This window comes from Pleurodeles waltl, chromosome 9 (assembly GCF_031143425.1).
Source record: "Pleurodeles waltl isolate 20211129_DDA chromosome 9, aPleWal1.hap1.20221129, whole genome shotgun sequence".
In the NCBI taxonomy this organism is placed as follows: Eukaryota; Metazoa; Chordata; class Amphibia; order Caudata; family Salamandridae; genus Pleurodeles; species Pleurodeles waltl.
Genome location: NC_090448.1, coordinates 423668666 through 423687206, shown reverse-complemented (window position 1 = coordinate 423687206; position 18541 = coordinate 423668666). Strand labels below are relative to the sequence as shown.

The 18541-nt window shown below is 39.8% G+C and overlaps 1 protein-coding gene across 2 annotated transcripts in view; it reads right to left on the bottom strand.

The window, feature by feature from the left end:
• Window positions 1–14394: 14394 nt before the first annotated feature.
• The window catches only part of PLD3 (phospholipase D family member 3), a 292670-nt gene continuing 288523 nt past the window's right edge, over window positions 14395–18541 (bottom strand). For both annotated transcript variants that reach the window (XM_069207231.1, XM_069207232.1), the window contains one exon: window positions 14395–18202. In XM_069207231.1, the coding sequence (XP_069063332.1) occupies window positions 18006–18202 (197 nt within the window). In that variant the 3' untranslated portion in view covers window positions 14395–18005. The remainder of the gene's footprint in view (window positions 18203–18541) is intronic.

Sequence of the window (18541 nt, the reverse complement as noted above, 5' to 3'; positions counted from 1 at the left end):
TTTCAAGTTCACCACCATGACTTGGCTAGTCTGACTACATTCACCTCAAGTTGTCCTACAGCAGCATACGTCTCCTCAATCATACGTTTTTTGTGCTCCACCCTTAGCACGTTAAATGACGATCCCCTAAATTCACTGAGCTCTCCTTCCTTACCTTCTCTGACAGGTCACACTCCTGCTGCTGCCACCTCACTAAGCCTTCTTCTCATTCTCCTTTCTTGACACTGCCTCATGGATCAATAGAAGCCTAAGCATGGGCTCTGTTACATCCCCAGTTCGACCAGTGTTCTCAGGTACCTGTCCATGCCTCTCCTTTCTCAGGACTGCCGCCTCCCAGCATTACAAAAGAATCAGGCATCCATGTTCTTTGGCCTCCTCACCGCCGTCCTGCCATCCTCCATCGGGGATCTCCAGCTGCCTTACTCAGCCATGCCAGAAGCTTTTAGTGGGGCTCATGGAGGCATACATTTTGTAGGCCCTTACAGCTTTAGCATCCGAGTTGCAACTCACCATTAAGCAAGCAATTAAGCTGGAGAAATGTAAATATTATCATCACTAAAAGAGAAAGATAGTTATGTTCTCCAAAACAAATATTTGTAAAGATCCATAAGAAGACTGGACTATGTAAGTGAGAGATTTTAAACCTAAATTAAATGCTAACAAACATACATATTTATAAGACAGACTGATTTAATAATAACTTGGTTTTTTTAAAAAGCACCCCAAAGTAAAGTTTTTTTGTTGCATCTAAGCACTATAATTAATGGATATTTCTATTATCTAGTTTGATGGCACTCAAATAACGGAATTTGTACGTACAGAAGGCTAATGTGGCATTCCCAGGAATCAACCTCATAACCTATTTGTCACAAAAGATAGAGAGAGGGCGTTTTACTCACAGCTTCCTTGTCATCTCTGTTCTGAAATATTTAAGGACGTGAATTTTTTTTAAATAAATTAAATGTATCGAATTGAGATAGCTTGTATTCCTAAAACACCATGACAAAAATGTTGGGGGCAGTTTAAGAACCTTTAAGTAATCAAAGAACGTGAAAATGTTCAAACATGAAGAAAGAAACAAGCTTCCAAAAGGAAGAATAACAAGTACCAGGATAAAACAACTGCAATCACATTTAAACAAAAGAGAAAACTGTTCTGGCTTCTATACAACTACTGGGTTGGATGCTGCAAATACATTTGATGCATGGGCACTTACTACACTGCATCATGTGCTTAGGTGTTGACAATTGCATTGCTTTATAACCAATTTCAAATAAAGATGGTCACAAAACTGGGATGTCCTCCTCCATTTTCAATTTAGGATTTTTGTAGAGGCCCTTAAATGGACTGGAATATTCATGGGCTAAACATTGTTGGAAGAGTACATAGTTTTAAAAGTACAAATGAAAAACTAATTTCACAAGCAATCCACCAACCACAAAATATGTATTATTGTACCTGATACTAATTCTAGTGTCTAATCCAAGTTAAACCCTTAATTGGGAAAAATTTACGTTGTCCTATCTCAGATGACTCAGTAAGCCCCGAAAAATCTGGTATTTTTAAGTATTAAGCTTTGAAACTGAAACACAGCCCCAGAGCATCTGCTAACAAACAAAAAAAAGACTCAGTTTGGGGACATTTGCAATAACAAATGTCACAACAAGGATTGTTCAGAAATCAGAAATTGTTGGGGGCCCAACAATAAGTATCCAAAATATTAAGTAACCATATTGTATCAGAAAGGTAAATTCATCTTAACACCTCAGTCACCTTTCTGGATCTCAAAGAGAGCAGTAAATATCATCAAACCCAGTCACAGTTTTCAGCAACAAAATGGTAAACTTACCTAGCAGGTTCCAACAAATCAGGCAGCATTAAGCAGATATGTGAAAATCCCCTAGTTAAGTGATTCAGGACCCCTGGGGGTTCACAAAACCTTCCTTAGGGGATCCACCACTACTTAGAAAATTAAACAATATTGTGTATTTGTTTGAGGAAAGTTTTTTTCTGTATGTTTGTGTATTTTTTTGAAGTTCAAATGATCTAAAATACATAGGCCGGGGTCTGCTACTTCCAGTAATGACTCAGTTTGGAGTCCCCGGATTCCAATAATGATTCAGTGGGGGTGCCTAGGTTCCAGTAATAATTAAGTGGGGGGGTCCCTTGAAGTCAAAGGGTTAGGAACCACTGCCCTAGGTGTTGAAATTGGAAACATTACAATAGAAACCCTGGTATGGCAAAAGATGATTCAACCACAGCAGATGGAGGCCACTGGAAAATTTTTACATCTTTTGAAGGGCTACATTTTTACTATTGATCCTCAAGAATTCAAGTGTGAAATTAACTATGCGTATACACAGTAGTAGCCTCATGCAAACCACAGTTAAGAACATAAACCCATAATTTAATCTCCCTAATGAAGTCCAAAGAACACATTTTTAAAAAGATAATTCCTTAGAAAGAAGGCAGTTTGAGATTGGAATCCTAGTTAAGATAAGGACCAAAACATGTATTTACAATATTACAGAGTACAAAGCGTAGACTCCCAAAATATTGGTTACACAATTATAGCTGACCACTAAATTATAACGAAGTTCAAAATTGTCAAACGTTTAGGAAATCACTTTCCTTAAGGCTGTAGTTTAATTCTAGTGAAACAGTATTTGGAAACAAGAGCTTGACAGTGATCTTGATAGTCAGATGACGAAAAATAAGTCCGGATCCCCAAAAAGGAGGGCAGATGCCCACTAAATGTAATCACCGGCACAAATTAACCACTGGCAGGTGAATTAAAGAGAAAAATAGTATAGCAAGTCGTATTAATTGTTAACCTGGTAAGAGATTGATTAGTTTGGTGTGATTTGAAATGTTAAGGGAATTAGTTGAAAAGGAAGATAAACTATTTAGGTGATGGGTTACCCAACACTTTGAACTAATATGGTTCAAACAAATTTCTGATAATAAGAGCTGAAGGATTCACAAATTGATTTTAATAATCCGTCGTTCAAATGCAACCTCTGCGTCTTTTCCTGTTTTGATGCTCTTTACGATGCTTTGTATTTTGTTAGTTTGTTATTTCTGAATGATAAGTAAAATTATTGTGTTAGTATGTGTAATTGTTAGCTAGTTTGTAGAATGTTTTGTATGCTTGCTATAAGTAAAATGATCTAGTGAAAATATGAAACTAAAAAGCAGATCGTACAACAGGGGAGTTACCTAATGTGGGATGAAGTAGGACTCCATAGTACTATGATGAAGTATGTTTTGCAGCCAAGATAGAAGATGTATGGAACAGTATTAGCCTTGCGTATTATTGACTAAAAGTAAATCAGTGCAAGATCCCAAGCTCTGTTATACCTTTTCATGTTTTTTCTCTTCTCTCCCACAGAATAGGCAAATGGACCCTTATGTGTCTAATTCGGAACAGACTAGCACCACCGAATGGATGAGCACAGAAGACTGGCTGAAAAAGGAGGAGTTGCTCCACGAACAGACGTGGCCAATGGTGAAGAAAAGAGACAGCAAGTCAAACCTGCTGCTCAGCAAAAACAGGCCACCGCAGCAAATTCTGCACCTCACCAACCAGCGTTAACCTTAACTGGGTGCGACTGAAGGGCACATCAGTACCTTAAAGAACATTGTGCCGGAGTGAATATTCCCCATAGGAGACTTTTTGAGACACCCGATAGGATTTAGTTATTGAATACAGGTTTATTAAAGTACAAATATATATATATGTAATACTTCACCAATATAAACAATGTTGCAGTATTGTGCTCTAAAAAAATCCAATTTGCAGCTGATCTAGACCAGCATCCTCCATCAACCTTCTGAAGCATTAGGATTTAAAGGCAGCTATTCACTTTACAGCTAGAAAACTCCCAAACAAATGAACAGCAAGGAAAAGCGGGCAGCTGAATGATGGTGAATTTAGTCCCTATGCATGTCTGTGTGGGGCTTAGCCGCTGCACAAAGCAATAAAGTATTTTTCTTCAAAAACGGCTCCTTTGTTTACATTTTTCACAAGAAAGCAGAGTTTGCGACCACAACCGCAAACACTTTCCCTCCAGAGGCAGCTGCTGAGGGTATTATTCGGACTCCTGTGAGAATAGAGAAATTGTGCCTTTATGCCAGGTACGTGCGGTAAACGGCGCCCTCTTGGTTGGGTAGGCTGTTGAGTTAGGGTTTTTTTCAAAACTCTCGAGCGTTTTTTTAAATTTCATTTAGATCCCCTTTTCTTTAAGATATGATCACCAGGACTTCGATTGTTCAGGCATCTAGGAAAGTCGTGTGGACCTGATATTTCAGGTCGCACTAGATTTACACCAGAGGCCAAATACAGAGGCGTGGTTTCCTTAACTACTTGCCTCATATATCACATAGGTGAGCAAACGTGGGGAAAGAGGCTTCTATATGAGCATCTAGCTGTCTGTACAACGGTCTGCTAGCAGAGGCTTGCGCAGTGTATCTTCTCTCTAAGCTCAAGCTGCAAGGGACATGAGTTTATTTCACAAGGTACCACCACAAGAATCGACCACTGGCCCACAACAGTAGAATGATGTAACAGGTGATCTCACCAGCCTCTACTAAAAAGGACCACTCTTACTCCAGAGTAGGAAAGCAGAAAGCCAATGCTCAAAACGAAGTCAGGTTAGGTAGAAATGCATATATTTTTGTCAACGTATAGAGTGGGTTTAGCAATGCCGCTGGCCCGGACATGGACTACAATTCAGCGCCGTTTCTTACCAAATAAAGTTCTTAGGGCAAAACGAAATTCTAACGTTTTTGACTCCTTTAAAATATAAAATAAAATATAGGGGTTACCCCTGCCATGCAGCAGGCGGTCTCCATGATCATTGCTTTATTTATTTATTTTATATTGCACTGCATACCCGCTGATTTTACTCTACAGTGTTAGCAATACAAATTTTCAAAACTGCAGATTGCGTTTTGGGCTTGGTGGAGGTGGGAAATAAGGGGTTGAGGTAAACTAAAAGGAACGGGGGTGAACAGGCAGAGGCGAGGAGATTAGCATGTATAACTTCTGGAAATAAGGCAGCCCAAGATCTTTTGTATTTATTTCTAAATCTTGGCTGAACAGTTTTAGATAGTGTGGACTCCATATCGAAGGACATCAAAACGAATCACAAGGCGACTGTCACTTTGCATATAAAAGAACATGTATATGTTCAAGAGACAATTTTAAGTATAAGGGGATAATAAATCGAAGAGTATTAGAGCGATTTTACTACAATAAATATATGAAAAGACAACATGACAGGAATAAAGTACGTCAATATCAACACACAAAAGTATAAAGATGTATAAGTATAAAGTCAGTATATGCACATTCGGAGATACAGGGGTTGAGCGATTTTGGCTGATGTGGGACAGCCGCCAAACATTGACGAATGTAAATTCCTTTGTAAACATGCTAAATAAGGTTGAGGTTTGTCTACACTCTAAATAGTGTGGGTCTTTTTGCATACTCTAAATAGAGTGGAGAGAACTGCCCATTTTTGGCGGATGTCCACATCATCGCCAGCTCTAAATCAACCTTTAATCTTTTCAGACTGAGACCCTCATTACGAGGTGGCAGGAAAAGGCTGACATATTTATCGCAAGATTTCCAGAATGTAATAGCATAGATAGTGATGCTTAGCTGTGGGTAAGTGGAGCCGGGCTTCCAAAGACCATGACATACATAGGGAGTGAAGTAAAATAAAATTTTAAATCTAAACTTTCCTTATTTAACTCTTTGTACATGCCACCGGGGCTACTTGGAGAGTCCCTGAGAGGTGAAGAGTAGGTGGCACTCTAGGTTTCTCATGATTGGGGGCATTTCAGAGTGTTCTTCACTCTCCCTGCGTTGGAGCAAACCCAGACAGGGATAGGAGAAAAGACAACAGTGCTGGACTGGTCACATATACTTTAAGGGCCGATTGCGAGCGTGGGGACTAGGTTTGATGAACTTCATGCAGGCTGCAGTGTCCAGTGCAAGCACGTACACTGTAGTCACAGCTTTTCTGTGCTACCTGTTTTTCAAAACGGTGAGTGGACCACTAGTCTCTGTTGGGTGGCGGCGTGCCATTGCTTATTTTGTGTATGTGGGGACAGGTGGTGGTCACCAAGGCTCCTGTTCGAGGACCAGCTCCAGAGCAAGAGAGAGAAGGGCTGGAAAGAGAAAGACGACAAGGGAAAGAGAGCGAGAGAAGCATTAACAAGTGGGAAACGCAAGGAAAGGAACCTGCAAGAGTGAGGTAAGTGGATAGGAAATGAACGGTGGTGGAAGAACTAGGCATGGGGTGGCAACTATTGCTACAGTGTAGGACTGAACCCGGAAACCTGACTTGGCGCCATAGAAAACTAAAGAAAGCAGCAAAGCCTTTTTAAGGTTCTCGGGGAAGATGGTGATTTCTGGCCAGGATCTTGTGTTATTGTTGTAAACTGCTGCAGTCCTACAGCCACCTCCATTACTACTCTCCAGTTGGATACACAAGTTCCCCACTTTAGACACTGGACTTTCCAGGAACAGCGAAGTCCAGTTGACAAGGCTTATTGTAGGGACTGGCAGGGGCTGGAAACTCGCATAGAGCTCAACAAGCTCAATGTCCGGCTCTTGTTATACCTTCAAAGATGAAGTATATCAACAGATAATGAGAAGGAGCACTTACAACTATAATACACAAAGAAAACCTCCTGGCGCCCAGACGGAACTCCAAGCTTTTTTTTTTTTACAGCATGTAAGCGCTTTACCTGATGGGTCTGCACTGGGACCAAACTGTAGGGCTCATTGAGTCTTTTATTGTGATCTGTATAGTTATTTGCGCACAAGGTTTTGGCAAATAAAACCTGGCAAAGATATTGTTGGCAAATATTGCAAAATTCTGATTTGCAGAACGTGGCATGTAATCCAGGGTGAGAAAGTCTTCCTTGCACGGCTAGGGTGAAGATACTTCTGCTGCTTAGCCGACATGTGCTACCATTCTTTTCTTTGCTTTCTCCACCATATTACTCTTTTACTTTTCATAAAGCTCTCAAATCCTGCCTGTTTAATTAGATCAGAATCTTTAGCGCCAATACACCAGTAAGTGCAATGAAACGCTTTGCTAAACAAGTAAATAAATAAATAAATATACATTCTTGCCAGGTTTTACCTGCCAAAAACCATAACACTAGGCTTGCAAATTCCACGAGGCCAAACACATGGGATCATATGTAGCTGCTGCATCAAGAAGACAAGGTTTGGTGCATGAGGAGGTAATAAGTTTGCTGATCAAAGATCAACGAATCAAATAATTCTTCTGAGCTGATAAACAAACAAACAACTAAGGAGAAACAATTGCTGTAGAATTATATCTAAAAACACGAAATTCCCCAGGGTATTAACAAATATCTAGAATATCACGTGTAAAACACATACAAGTCGGTAAAGCTAGGTGGCTAAAATGATGATCGACAAAACAAAGCAGTAGATTCTAGTACCTTCCTCTACTGCGATGTAATATGTTAAAGGGCAATAATACAAATTACTGTGCAGAGTAAAACTCGGTGATCAGCCCCGCGAATCCGAATGTTTCTTAAGTGGGCAAAACCAATAGTCATGTGCATGTTCAGGGAGCTGCCAGCACGCGGCGTCTCTCTGGTGTTTTACTGGGCGCATTCCACTGCCCCTTCTTTTGCTCACCTCCGCGATGGGAGGGCCATTAACGTATTGGTAAGAGAAAGCCATCTTCTATCTGAGTGGCGCAGCTCCTGCCTGGTCACATCCAATCTCTGCTGAAGACATGTCTCCCCCATCCCAGGTCCGTTTCTCTGTTTTATTGGGAGCTTCTAAGAGAGTTATTAGAATTATTGTCCTTACCTCCAGGCATGGACGTTAATTCACCGAAATGCCGGGGTAGTGGAAGTGATATCACAAGCCCTTTGACCTCCACCTTAACTCTCTCATACACACATATTTTCACACTTACATACACTCTCACATAAACACATGCTCACCCACAAGCAAATACACAACTTACATTTAAAAGCATTTGTTATTTACCTCGGCTACCATGGAAGTGCATATTCCAGCTAACTGTACTCCATTTTTATTATGGTAATAGTGAATAATATATTACTATTCACTATTAGTGTGATAGAAAAAATGACAGAAAACAAAGAGAGGAGCCCCAACTAACGTCCCTAAATGACACCCATTCCTCCAGGGCAATAGCAGTTAAGGATCCACTGTTTACGCTGCTGCCGTGCGGCTCTGGCACATTACTATGAGACTCCTTACTGCCCAGAAATACAGGCACAAAATAATAAGGCCCCTTCTTCTCTGATCTTCTGAGCCTTTCATGTTTCAAATTTCATTTTCCTTTTAATTTTGCATTGTTTGTCAGTGGCCAGTGGTACGAGACAAAATGCTACAATTGTATCAAGTCTAATTGATTCAGCTGTCCTCATTTAGCTCACCAGCAGCTCAAATGGTTTAAGCCCAAAAAAAGATGCTGAATATCTGCAAAAAGCCAAAGAATGTTTAAAGAAAAGCACAGGCACGCCATCCAGAGGCCAATGGGATTCACAATCCACTGGAAAAGACGATTACTGATTTGCAAAAAGGCTGATCCAAAATTCAAATGTCCGATGCCCATTCAACAGTGCCTCCCTGGATCAAATGCTCGGTGAACGGAGGCGGCTAAACACATTTCAAGAGTAGGTAAGCGACAGCTTCTAAATCAATGTTTAAAAAGGGCGTGCCTATTGTAGATGTAGTGAAATTAGCATCCCGGTGGCAGCCCGGGGGGGGAATCCAAACATCATGCACCAATATCTCACCAAAAACTGATCTATGGGTTTGTGTGGTGGGAGAATTTGTAGGACCTGGGACAGTCAGTGGTTCCCACTAGGAACGGGATAACGGATTAGGGTCCAGTAGTATCTTTAAACCATAATATTGCTGTGACCTAAGGCATGAATATGTGTTTGGAATGGTTCTGTAGTAAGGTTGACCATCATCCGCCAACTCAACTATATACTATGATCTGGAGTTATATGGAAAACTCTGATTTGTTTCTCTTGCTTCACGGCGTCAGAGAGGGTACATGGTGGGTCAAGGTGAATCAGGCTTGCTACATTCACTGTCCGATAATATCTCGGGTGCTCACCCCTTTCTAAGCAGATGCATTTGACCAGTGTTGGTCTGCTCGGCTGCAGGGTGTTCATGACTTCTGATTGATTTGATTTTGAAAACGTATAAAGTGTGAGGTTATATAAAAAAAAAAGGGTGTCTCTCCCTCATTATCGCTTCCTGTCCTCAATTATTATTATTTTTCTCAGATCTACCCCATCTGCATAACCATGGAATGTTTAATGCTTAGTGCTTTTATGCTTCTTATACCTGAAAGATGACATCTGATGTCACAGTTATATCTACTGCATGCTGACATGCACAGGTAGACACAGCTTTATAAGAATGCATAAAAATAAATATACCAAGAATAGACATGCTCAAAAGATGGTGTATTCCGTTGACAAAAGAGGAATATTGTTTTAATGGAGATATAAGGGCTATTTAAGTCTGGTATCGAAGCCAGCCAAAGGTGAACAACTAATGCAGAATGCCTTGAAATCTTTAAGCAGGTTTTGGGAGAACTCTGTGCTATGCTTTACGGAAGGCTTAGGATAGTCCAATGGATTTAAACAAAAATGGTTCTTCCAGATGGAAACTCTACTGTGTATAAAGTCATGAAAATATCATTGATTGCAGAAAAACATCTAAAAGTGAAGATCAATCACTTGTGCAAAAATGGTGTATAGAATCTCCTGAGGAGTTGGCGTATTGGTTATGCAAGGGTACCCCATGGAAACAACACAGTGCTCTGCAAATATGTGTAGACCAGAAGCCTCAGAGGACACAGGGGGGTCTCCAAGCATTCAGCATTATATATGATACGTTGATTCAGAATACTAGAGCAAAGTAACCTTCTCTACAGTTTATCACCAGAGTCTCCAAGATGAACTCTATCAGAATCCCATAATTTTACACCATTTGTGGCACCATTAGGAGGTTAGAGTTTCAGGAAGAGCACATTCAGTTAGCCTCAGTTCTAGTATTTTTCAGAGAATCCTTGGGAGGATGTTGGCTGATTGTTTTATTTTAAAATAAAATAAAAACTCAACAAACTGAAGTAAGCTGAAAATGACAGATATTCCTGTATGCTACATAAGGTTGGGAGCATGTATTAAACATGAATACAAAACAAATGCATGACTGGGGCTGTTATCCGATTCAAGAAAGGAGAGGTCCCACGAAAGAGAAGAGAGGTCGCAGGACAGGTATATGAACACTTGACAAAAGGCTGATATTGTTGCAATTAGATTCAGGGACATTTATGGGAAAGGAGGCACTGAAACCTGGTGAAGAGGGCGACCACATGCTACAGGATGAAGATACAATGTCTGCATGAGCTTTTTGAAATTTCTGTCTGCAAGTGTTTGCACGGAAGCTCAAGGGATTCAATCACAGAATTGGTTTTCCGGATGGATAAAGTCAGCCATATTTACAATCAGGAAACTATCAGTGCTCGCAGAAGAGCAGCTTAAACTGGAGCTACAGTGTATGTGATGAGAATTCACATCCTTGGCTGCAGCTTGGAAACAGAACGGTGTTTACCTTGCTCATACGTACAGATTTCAGAGACCTACGAGGATAACGGTAGAGATCTGCCTGTTAACTAAGGGATTAGTAAGCCAATGTTTCCCTGCCTTAAGAGACAACTACCATTATTGTGATTTTAAAAATGGATGTAGAATTATTTTGGCTGGAAAGACGAAGCATTTGTGGTCTCGAATAAGTGGTTTGCAAAGTGTTATCTTTCATAATTTTGAAATGAAGGCAAAGGCTATTTTATGGTGGCTTCAAGTAACAAGGGTTTAAAACAGCCTAAGATTATAGGGAGGTACTTATTGCCTATATCTCATGAATAAAGAAAATAGCACAGTCCTAATAGTTCACAACTGACTGCAAGGCTTTAGCTTTCTGGTTGAGATAAGCTAATTTTCAGATATTCGTATATGGCACTGTGGTCAAGCTGTAGAGATCTAACCGATTCATACAACTGTTAATTAAGGTTTCAGCTTCCTCTATCCCATGCATCGAGGGAATGGTGTATAAATGTAAACCGCATTAATCAATATGCCTAGGTCACAAAAGTTGTGGTTCTCTGGTGGTTTCTCTTCTTTACCTGATGAGAAGCGCCAAGCTGTTTTTTTTATTTTTATTGGGAGGATTTGACTGGGAGGTCCCTTACAATAGTCTCAATTTCAGATGGGAAAATCAATACCACCTGAGGATTGTGTGCAAAAGAAATCTCTGTTAAAGAGCAAAAGGCTCTTGGCATTAAAATAAAAAAAAACATCCCGATACATCTTGTTGAAGAACAAGCTATGGCTTAAAGGATGAAGACAAAAAAGGAAAACAAGGAAAGACATTTGAGGGAATTAGAGGAAGAGTAGGAGAAGAGTGACCAACCCAACAGACACATAGCGATTAGCTAGCTAAGAAGATAACCGGTCAGGTGCAGAACCTGAAGTACCCAGAGCAGACAGGAGCAGAGGATAGAAATGCAGACCGTGTTAAAAGTGGATGACACGTCAAGAAGAAGAAGGAAAGACCATTTATTAGAACATTGGAATGTTTGGAGCTCCACTGAAGACAATGGAGTAACCGGGCTTCTAATGGCCGGTAGAAGTCAGGCACTCCAACATTCCAATGTTGTCATTCACAGCTGTTGCTGTGAATAAAGGCCTCATGGCCAAGGGAGCTCTGGGAGTCCTTTGTTTTATTTATTAGAACATTCTGCCTTCTAGTGGGGGAATGTTCTGTTAGCCTTATAGCCCTCCGACTTGGGCTATACCGGCATTAAAGTCCTGCTCCGTTGTTAAAAGTCCTCGAGCCGAAACGCTGGAGTGAGCCTTTAATGGCCGGCATAGCACACTACGGAGGGCTATAAGAGTGGCAGCTGGAAGTGAGAATCAAACATGGACAAAACAGCAGTTTCCATGGAGAGTGCTGAGCAAGAGATTAAAGAAAGGATAGAAGATAACTGGAATTGTAGACTACCTGTTCAAGAAGTTGAGAAAGAAAAGAAGGGAAACTTCAGAAAGATAGGAAGTGTCACTTATGGGCATTTTGTGCGACAGGATGTCAGGAGTGTGTTTGTATAGTTTTGGAAAGATGCTGTGAGAGTAATAAATAGCAACTAGGGTGTGAAAAGGCTATAAAAATAAGAGTATGAATAAAAGGATGTAATCTACAGGGCCGAACAACACTGTGGGATTAGCTGTTTTGCAAGGATCGTATCTAGTGTTAAGCCATAGCTGCATGCAGATGACCCTTACTTAACGCTGCAAGGGTACCATCTGAAGTCTCCCAGCGTTAGCCGTACTGACACATCGAGTTAAGCTCAGAAGAAAAGGTGCGTATTTGGACTGACCTTTGACTCAGAGTCCTTTCTTGAACCACAGTATCTTTCTGGGAATATCAATTTGCCAGAATTATGGACCCTTGACAATAGGCAATTATTTAATTTTGGAGCGAGACCCAAGTCTAAAGTCACACCTGACAAAAAAAACGTTATGAATCAACTCCAAAGTACAGAAACTACTGGGGAGAGAAGCCTGTCCACAGCCCTGCCCGAAAGAGGAACAAGTGTACTAGAATTCCGAAAGTTGTTTTTCGACACCAAGCACTACAAACCGCAGCGTTAGGGGACGGGCTGGAATATTCAGTGCTCTCTAGAAGTTGGACTCCTAAATCACTGCAGCTGCATGGCTGACCATTAATGACAAAGACAGGATCTCGGGCATTCCTGTGGAAGAAGCTTGCAGGCAGGTAAAATGTTCAGCACCAAACAGGATTTACACAGAAGTAAATGCTGCATGCACTTAGCTTGCAGTAGATAAACACCATTTATGGCACCACTGTAAGGTTAGAGTTTCAGGAAGAGCACAGTCAGTTTACCCTAAGTTTTAGCATTTTTCAGAGACTCCTGGGGAAGCTGTTGGCTGAGCTGAAAGGTGTGTCCTATTTTAACATAACATAACATTCTCAATAGACTGAATGAAGCTGAATGTGAGAGATATTCCTGTATGCTACAGAAGGTTGGGAGGCACTAACACAGGAAGAGGACCAGTCACTCTGCTAGTGAGAGATTGAGCTTTGGCAGTTTATTATTTTTTAATCAAAAGCTGAAGCATTTAAAAGATTGGAAAGAGTACAGAGGCTACTCTGGATATGAGATCGAATGTTGCAGAAAGTACAGAAATTGGAATTAGGAGAAGGTCGAATGTTGCAGGAAGTATAGAAATTGGAATTATAAAAACAGCGATAGACCAGAGTAGGAAATATCTTATATGTGAACACTGAAGGAAGTTTAAGAAACTGAGTTGGTGCACACCAATATGCCCTAGATACAGATGGGTAGGGTAAACACCTGGACTCCAAGACACAAATGTGACATGCCAGTCATAATATCTATTATCCTGACGAAGGCTTGAATAACAAGATAGTTGAAACAATGACATTATAGTTGATATATGGAAAATTATTGGGAGAGGAGGAGACTGAAGATTAACTACAGTATATACAGATGGTGAAAATAAAGGCTACTGGGGCACTAATATCTCGACTATCACAATATATAAAAAAATAATATAGGAAAGATGAATTGAAAGGTGTGTGCATTAGATTTTAATAAGGATGTTTTGGATATCAGATGTGTCCTAGACGTAAAAAATAACAAACCTTTGTGATTTCAGATATATAGTCCTATGCCACTTTTTACATTTGGTGTAAAATAGTTTTAATACCGTTTTAGTTTATTTTTATGAAGAATGCCTAGGAGGACAAGACTGCACTTGCACACAGGTTTCAAAAACTTCTCTGACCAAGTAATGGACATGAAGAAAAAAAGGCAGCATGTACCTGGTATGTATTCCAGGTCTTGGGTGGAGGCACACATATAAAAAACTTAAGGGTCCAATCTGGTTTATGTGGTAAGACCCACATCTGTGGCTTTGGGATGCAGAATGAGCTAGTACTTTCAAGTAGGAACATGATTTTTCCTTGATAAATTGGATATATTGGAACTACTATGGAAATCATCATTACCCACCTGGTTCCCTAATTTTCTGCCAGTTTCCGAACCAGAGTTCACCACATTTTACCTAGTGAAATGTCAGGGGGAACACAGTGAGAAATACAGGGAGTGTGGCTTTAAGGTGAGAGCTGGAATTCAGATTTCAGCTGTATCAAGATTTACATCACTTGGATTAGAGCACAATGTTTTTTAATGTTTTACCGTCAACGACCAATCTAAAAATAAAAAGAACACGCAGAGGTCTTAACCTAATTTTTTTATTTGACCTATGAAGGTGTCTTTCACAGTACATTTAAAAAGTTACAAAACGTACCCCATAATGTGTGCAACATTATCAGCACCTACTGTGGAGCGCGTATGTTTCTTTTTACCTCTATCCCCATCAAAAAAGAAATAAAAAGCAGTGATTGTAGAGGAAATGGCCCTGGTACTAAGAGAGGCACACCATAAGGTTACAAGGCAATGCTGTAACATCCATATACAATAATATCATTAATAACAACACAGGTCTTTCTACCTATCATTTAGCAAATTGGTTGAAAAGAATTACTGAATGTCAATTAATCCAATGAAGCAAAAAAATGTGAAGAACGGTATTAAGAAACCTGAATACTGTACAATATTCCTTTATTAACAGTCTCATTAAGAACCATGACTTAAAATTTAAGGTTGCACAAAAGTATCAACACCAAGCACATCTGGTGCTCTGCGAAACACACTGATCACAAGGTGAAGGTGTGTGCAGTGGAAAAGGCAATAGCGCAATCATAAATAAGGCAGTAGACAATGCATAGTAGCTGAAGGACTAATACATCATGAAACTAATCATAGCGATGAACAACTCATGTATTTTTGATCAACAGCTCCTAATTGACCAATTTCTTGGTAGACTGTCTTTGCGTCCACTAATGTGGACAATGCTTCAACCCTGTGTTATTATTATGTACCCTGTCCTTCTTAGGTCTAAGGGTAGCTTCCGTACTTTTCATAGATATACATTAATATAAGCATCAACGATAATTTCAATTGAAGAGCAGATTATGTTATGTGAAGCTCTGAAGATCAAAACAAAAAACAAAACAAACCAAACAAAAAAAAAAAGACGATACATTGGAGTTTGGGTATAATGATCTACTCTATAAATACTCCCTCCTGAAATATGGAAAATGGATGCTTGAGAAGAAAAAAAAAGCTATGCAACAAGACAGAAACATTTTTTGAGGTAGCCCAAAAAAAGATATCCTTGATTAGTATTGAGTCCTGAGCTGTACAACGTCGGCTGGAAAAGAAATGCATGAAGGTACCTACAACGGCCTAAACATTTACCAAATCTGAAGTGCAAGAAAAGCAACTCCTGCTCTCACATGGAACACACGGGCAGGGAACCACCAAGATGCCTTTATGCCTCCCAGGATATTCCTAACTTCCCGGGAAAAATCCCCATATTTATAATAAGCAATGACTCATGTATGGGATGGGAGGTGCAAGCAAGGAGGTTCTCGCGACTGACTCAAGCTAGTTTTTGTTTTCCTTAACAAAATTACACTTCTGTTAATGTGTTGCTTTTTTTAAGGAACCTGCTCTATGTCATACCTAAAAATAAGTTCCCAACACAAACCTTAATAGACTTAAGAATGGAACGGGGTGCAATGGTTCAGCTTTGGTCAGTTAAAATTGACATTTTTTTGTAGCTGCCGTGAGGCATTGGGATGTCACTTCCTGTGGGAAGCTAACAAAGTAGTTGCCTCAGATTCAGGGGCACTCAATGAGTGTGTCAGTTTAAGCTTGTTTGTGCGATGACAAGTCCAAGTCTTAAAAAGCCCCCCTGTATGCAAAGTAGTATATCACTATCTTGTTGAACATGATACTCATTCAACGCTGCACATAGTCATGCTTAAGCTTGAGGATGGTGCTGTGAACCCCTAATGTTAACTAAAACAAACGAAGTTTTAAAGGGAAAGGTAACGCTGGCATGTTAATCATACTGGTGGATGCACACTGAATAAGATCCACAAATATTTTCCACCCTGTAGACTTTAGATTGATTTAAATTTAATTATCCCATTACCTCATGTACATCATTAATAACTTACTCAAACAGCTGATTGAAAACAGCTTAACATGGAAACTGCACATTAAGAAACCTAGATTACGGAGAAAAGGTACATGGAGGGTTTAAGGGATAATACATTTAGTAATTTATCATTTTCAAATAATTTGTGTGGGCACAGGGCTATATGCCGACCAGTTAGTACTATAGTCAATGCTATTTTCTCAGTAGGCTAAATTGAAATAAGCTGTTTTGATCCTAGGTTATGTTTCAACTACTAGTGTTTAATTACCAATTTAGAATGAGCTACAAGTGTAAAGCCTTTCAAGGCAACAGAACAGAAACCTGCAATACTATGTCCACAATGAGAATCAGATGCGTTCCTTAAGGTAACCAGTGCTGTATTCAAAACAAATAAGTAAACGTTTCCCATTTTGGAAAATATTGGGAGCGCAAGCAGTGGTCCTCCTTCTGGGTCACTACCTTCTGTTCCTGCGTATGCCACGGGGACAGCTTCACATTGGTGGATCAGTTACCACCCTCAAAAAGGTGTGGGCAACGGATGAATGGTTTGCAACTGCAGTTGCAAACCATTCAAGAATACCACTGTGACTTACAAATGTGTGGGGAAGCACATTTCATGCACCCCTATTTGTGATTCGAAAGGACTGCAAAACCCATTTTGAGAGTCGAACAGGTTTCTCCGAATCACAAAGTTGACTTGCTACACAAAAATGCCCCTTTGTCGTCGCAAACTCTGTGATTTTGCAAATCACTGTTTTTTTGTTTTTTTTTACAGCAAAAGATGTTCGTACATCTGTCCCCCAGACTATTCACTGAGAGCTTTCCTTTAGTATCAGACCATCTGTTTTTTAAACTTGCTAATACCAGGAATCCAAAGGATGGAAATTGTGAAAGTCTTCAAAACCACCAACCTATTAATATGAATTCGAAGGTATATGAACAGTTTAAATGGGACTTTCAGCTCGGTTTGCGTGCAAATACCTACCTAAAAGGAAAGAGAACAATTCTAAAAATGTCCTTTACATTAAGCATGCACGTCCAGCTGCGCACACACTAAAAGAGTTCAGAAATGAGCATATGAGAAATCCACCTGTGAATAACACTACAGATGCAGAACTGAGAAGAGAAAGACATGACGCCTCATTTTTTAATCTTACGTCTCAGCATTGTCAATATGGAAATTGCACGCCTAAAGGTTTGGGCATAAAGGCTTAAATTAAGAACAAATACTTTTAGATTCTAAATAAAATTAAAAACCTGTAGAGCACTTCACAAGCAACGCAGAAGATCTTGTCCATCGGTGTTTGCATGTTAGTGGTAAACAGTGACAAATTGTCATCAAATTAGTAGTAAAGAGAGTATGGTATGGATATTTACACTACAATGCTTCCCACGGAAGAAATTATGAATCATGTCTTTCACCCAACTACTACTAGTTTTACAACACAACATTAAATAAATTCAACAAAGAAGAATTTTGGAATAAAAGAAAATGTTCTGAATTTAAGAATACATCTATAACCCTGAGAACTTTCTCCAGAGAGAAAAGGTATGTAAAGGCAGCACACTTGTGCACAGCTTTGCTACATTAGTCAACAAAAATCCTTATATTAAGCTCACCACATACACAGTTGTATCTGTTTCACTGCAACAATAAATGGATTTATGGAATTTAATGCTAAGTGGTCAGGTAATCATAAAATGTGGTTCTACATAAGCTATGAATGTGATGATCAGCACTGATTGTTACTATCTGGGGATTTGTTGGATGACTTGCGCTACTGAATTTTACATTTGTCTTGACTGGTGTTTGGGCTGTCTAATGTTCTGGTATAGTTGGAATACCAGTCCCGCTCAAAGACCTCCTTCAGCTGCTGCTGAACAGTGACCTCTCCAGTCGCTGAGCTTGTCTGGTTCACAACAAGAGCTGATCCGGCAGTACGAAGGAAATAGTCTCCAGACCAATTGGATGTACCTGGAAGAAACAAATGAAGAAGCTGGAATAAAGTACCTTTGGATGTTGTGCTACAAGCTTCATCACCTCCAGCAGCTAAAACCCAGAAGTACCAGCATATGTCTTCAAGTCAGAAGGTAGACAAGGAGTCAAAATGATAATAAAGAATATGAAGATAAGCAAATTAGTATAAAGTCGATCAAGGCAGTTTGTTGGCTCCATAGGAGGAAGAAACTTAGTCTGTGGCCTCAACCTGTACTTTTAAGAAAAAATAATTTTCCACGTTTTCTGGATGGGTAAAATGTGAAGGTCATATAGTGAGAAAGTGCATAAAGGGTTTTGCAAAAGGATGCTTTTAAA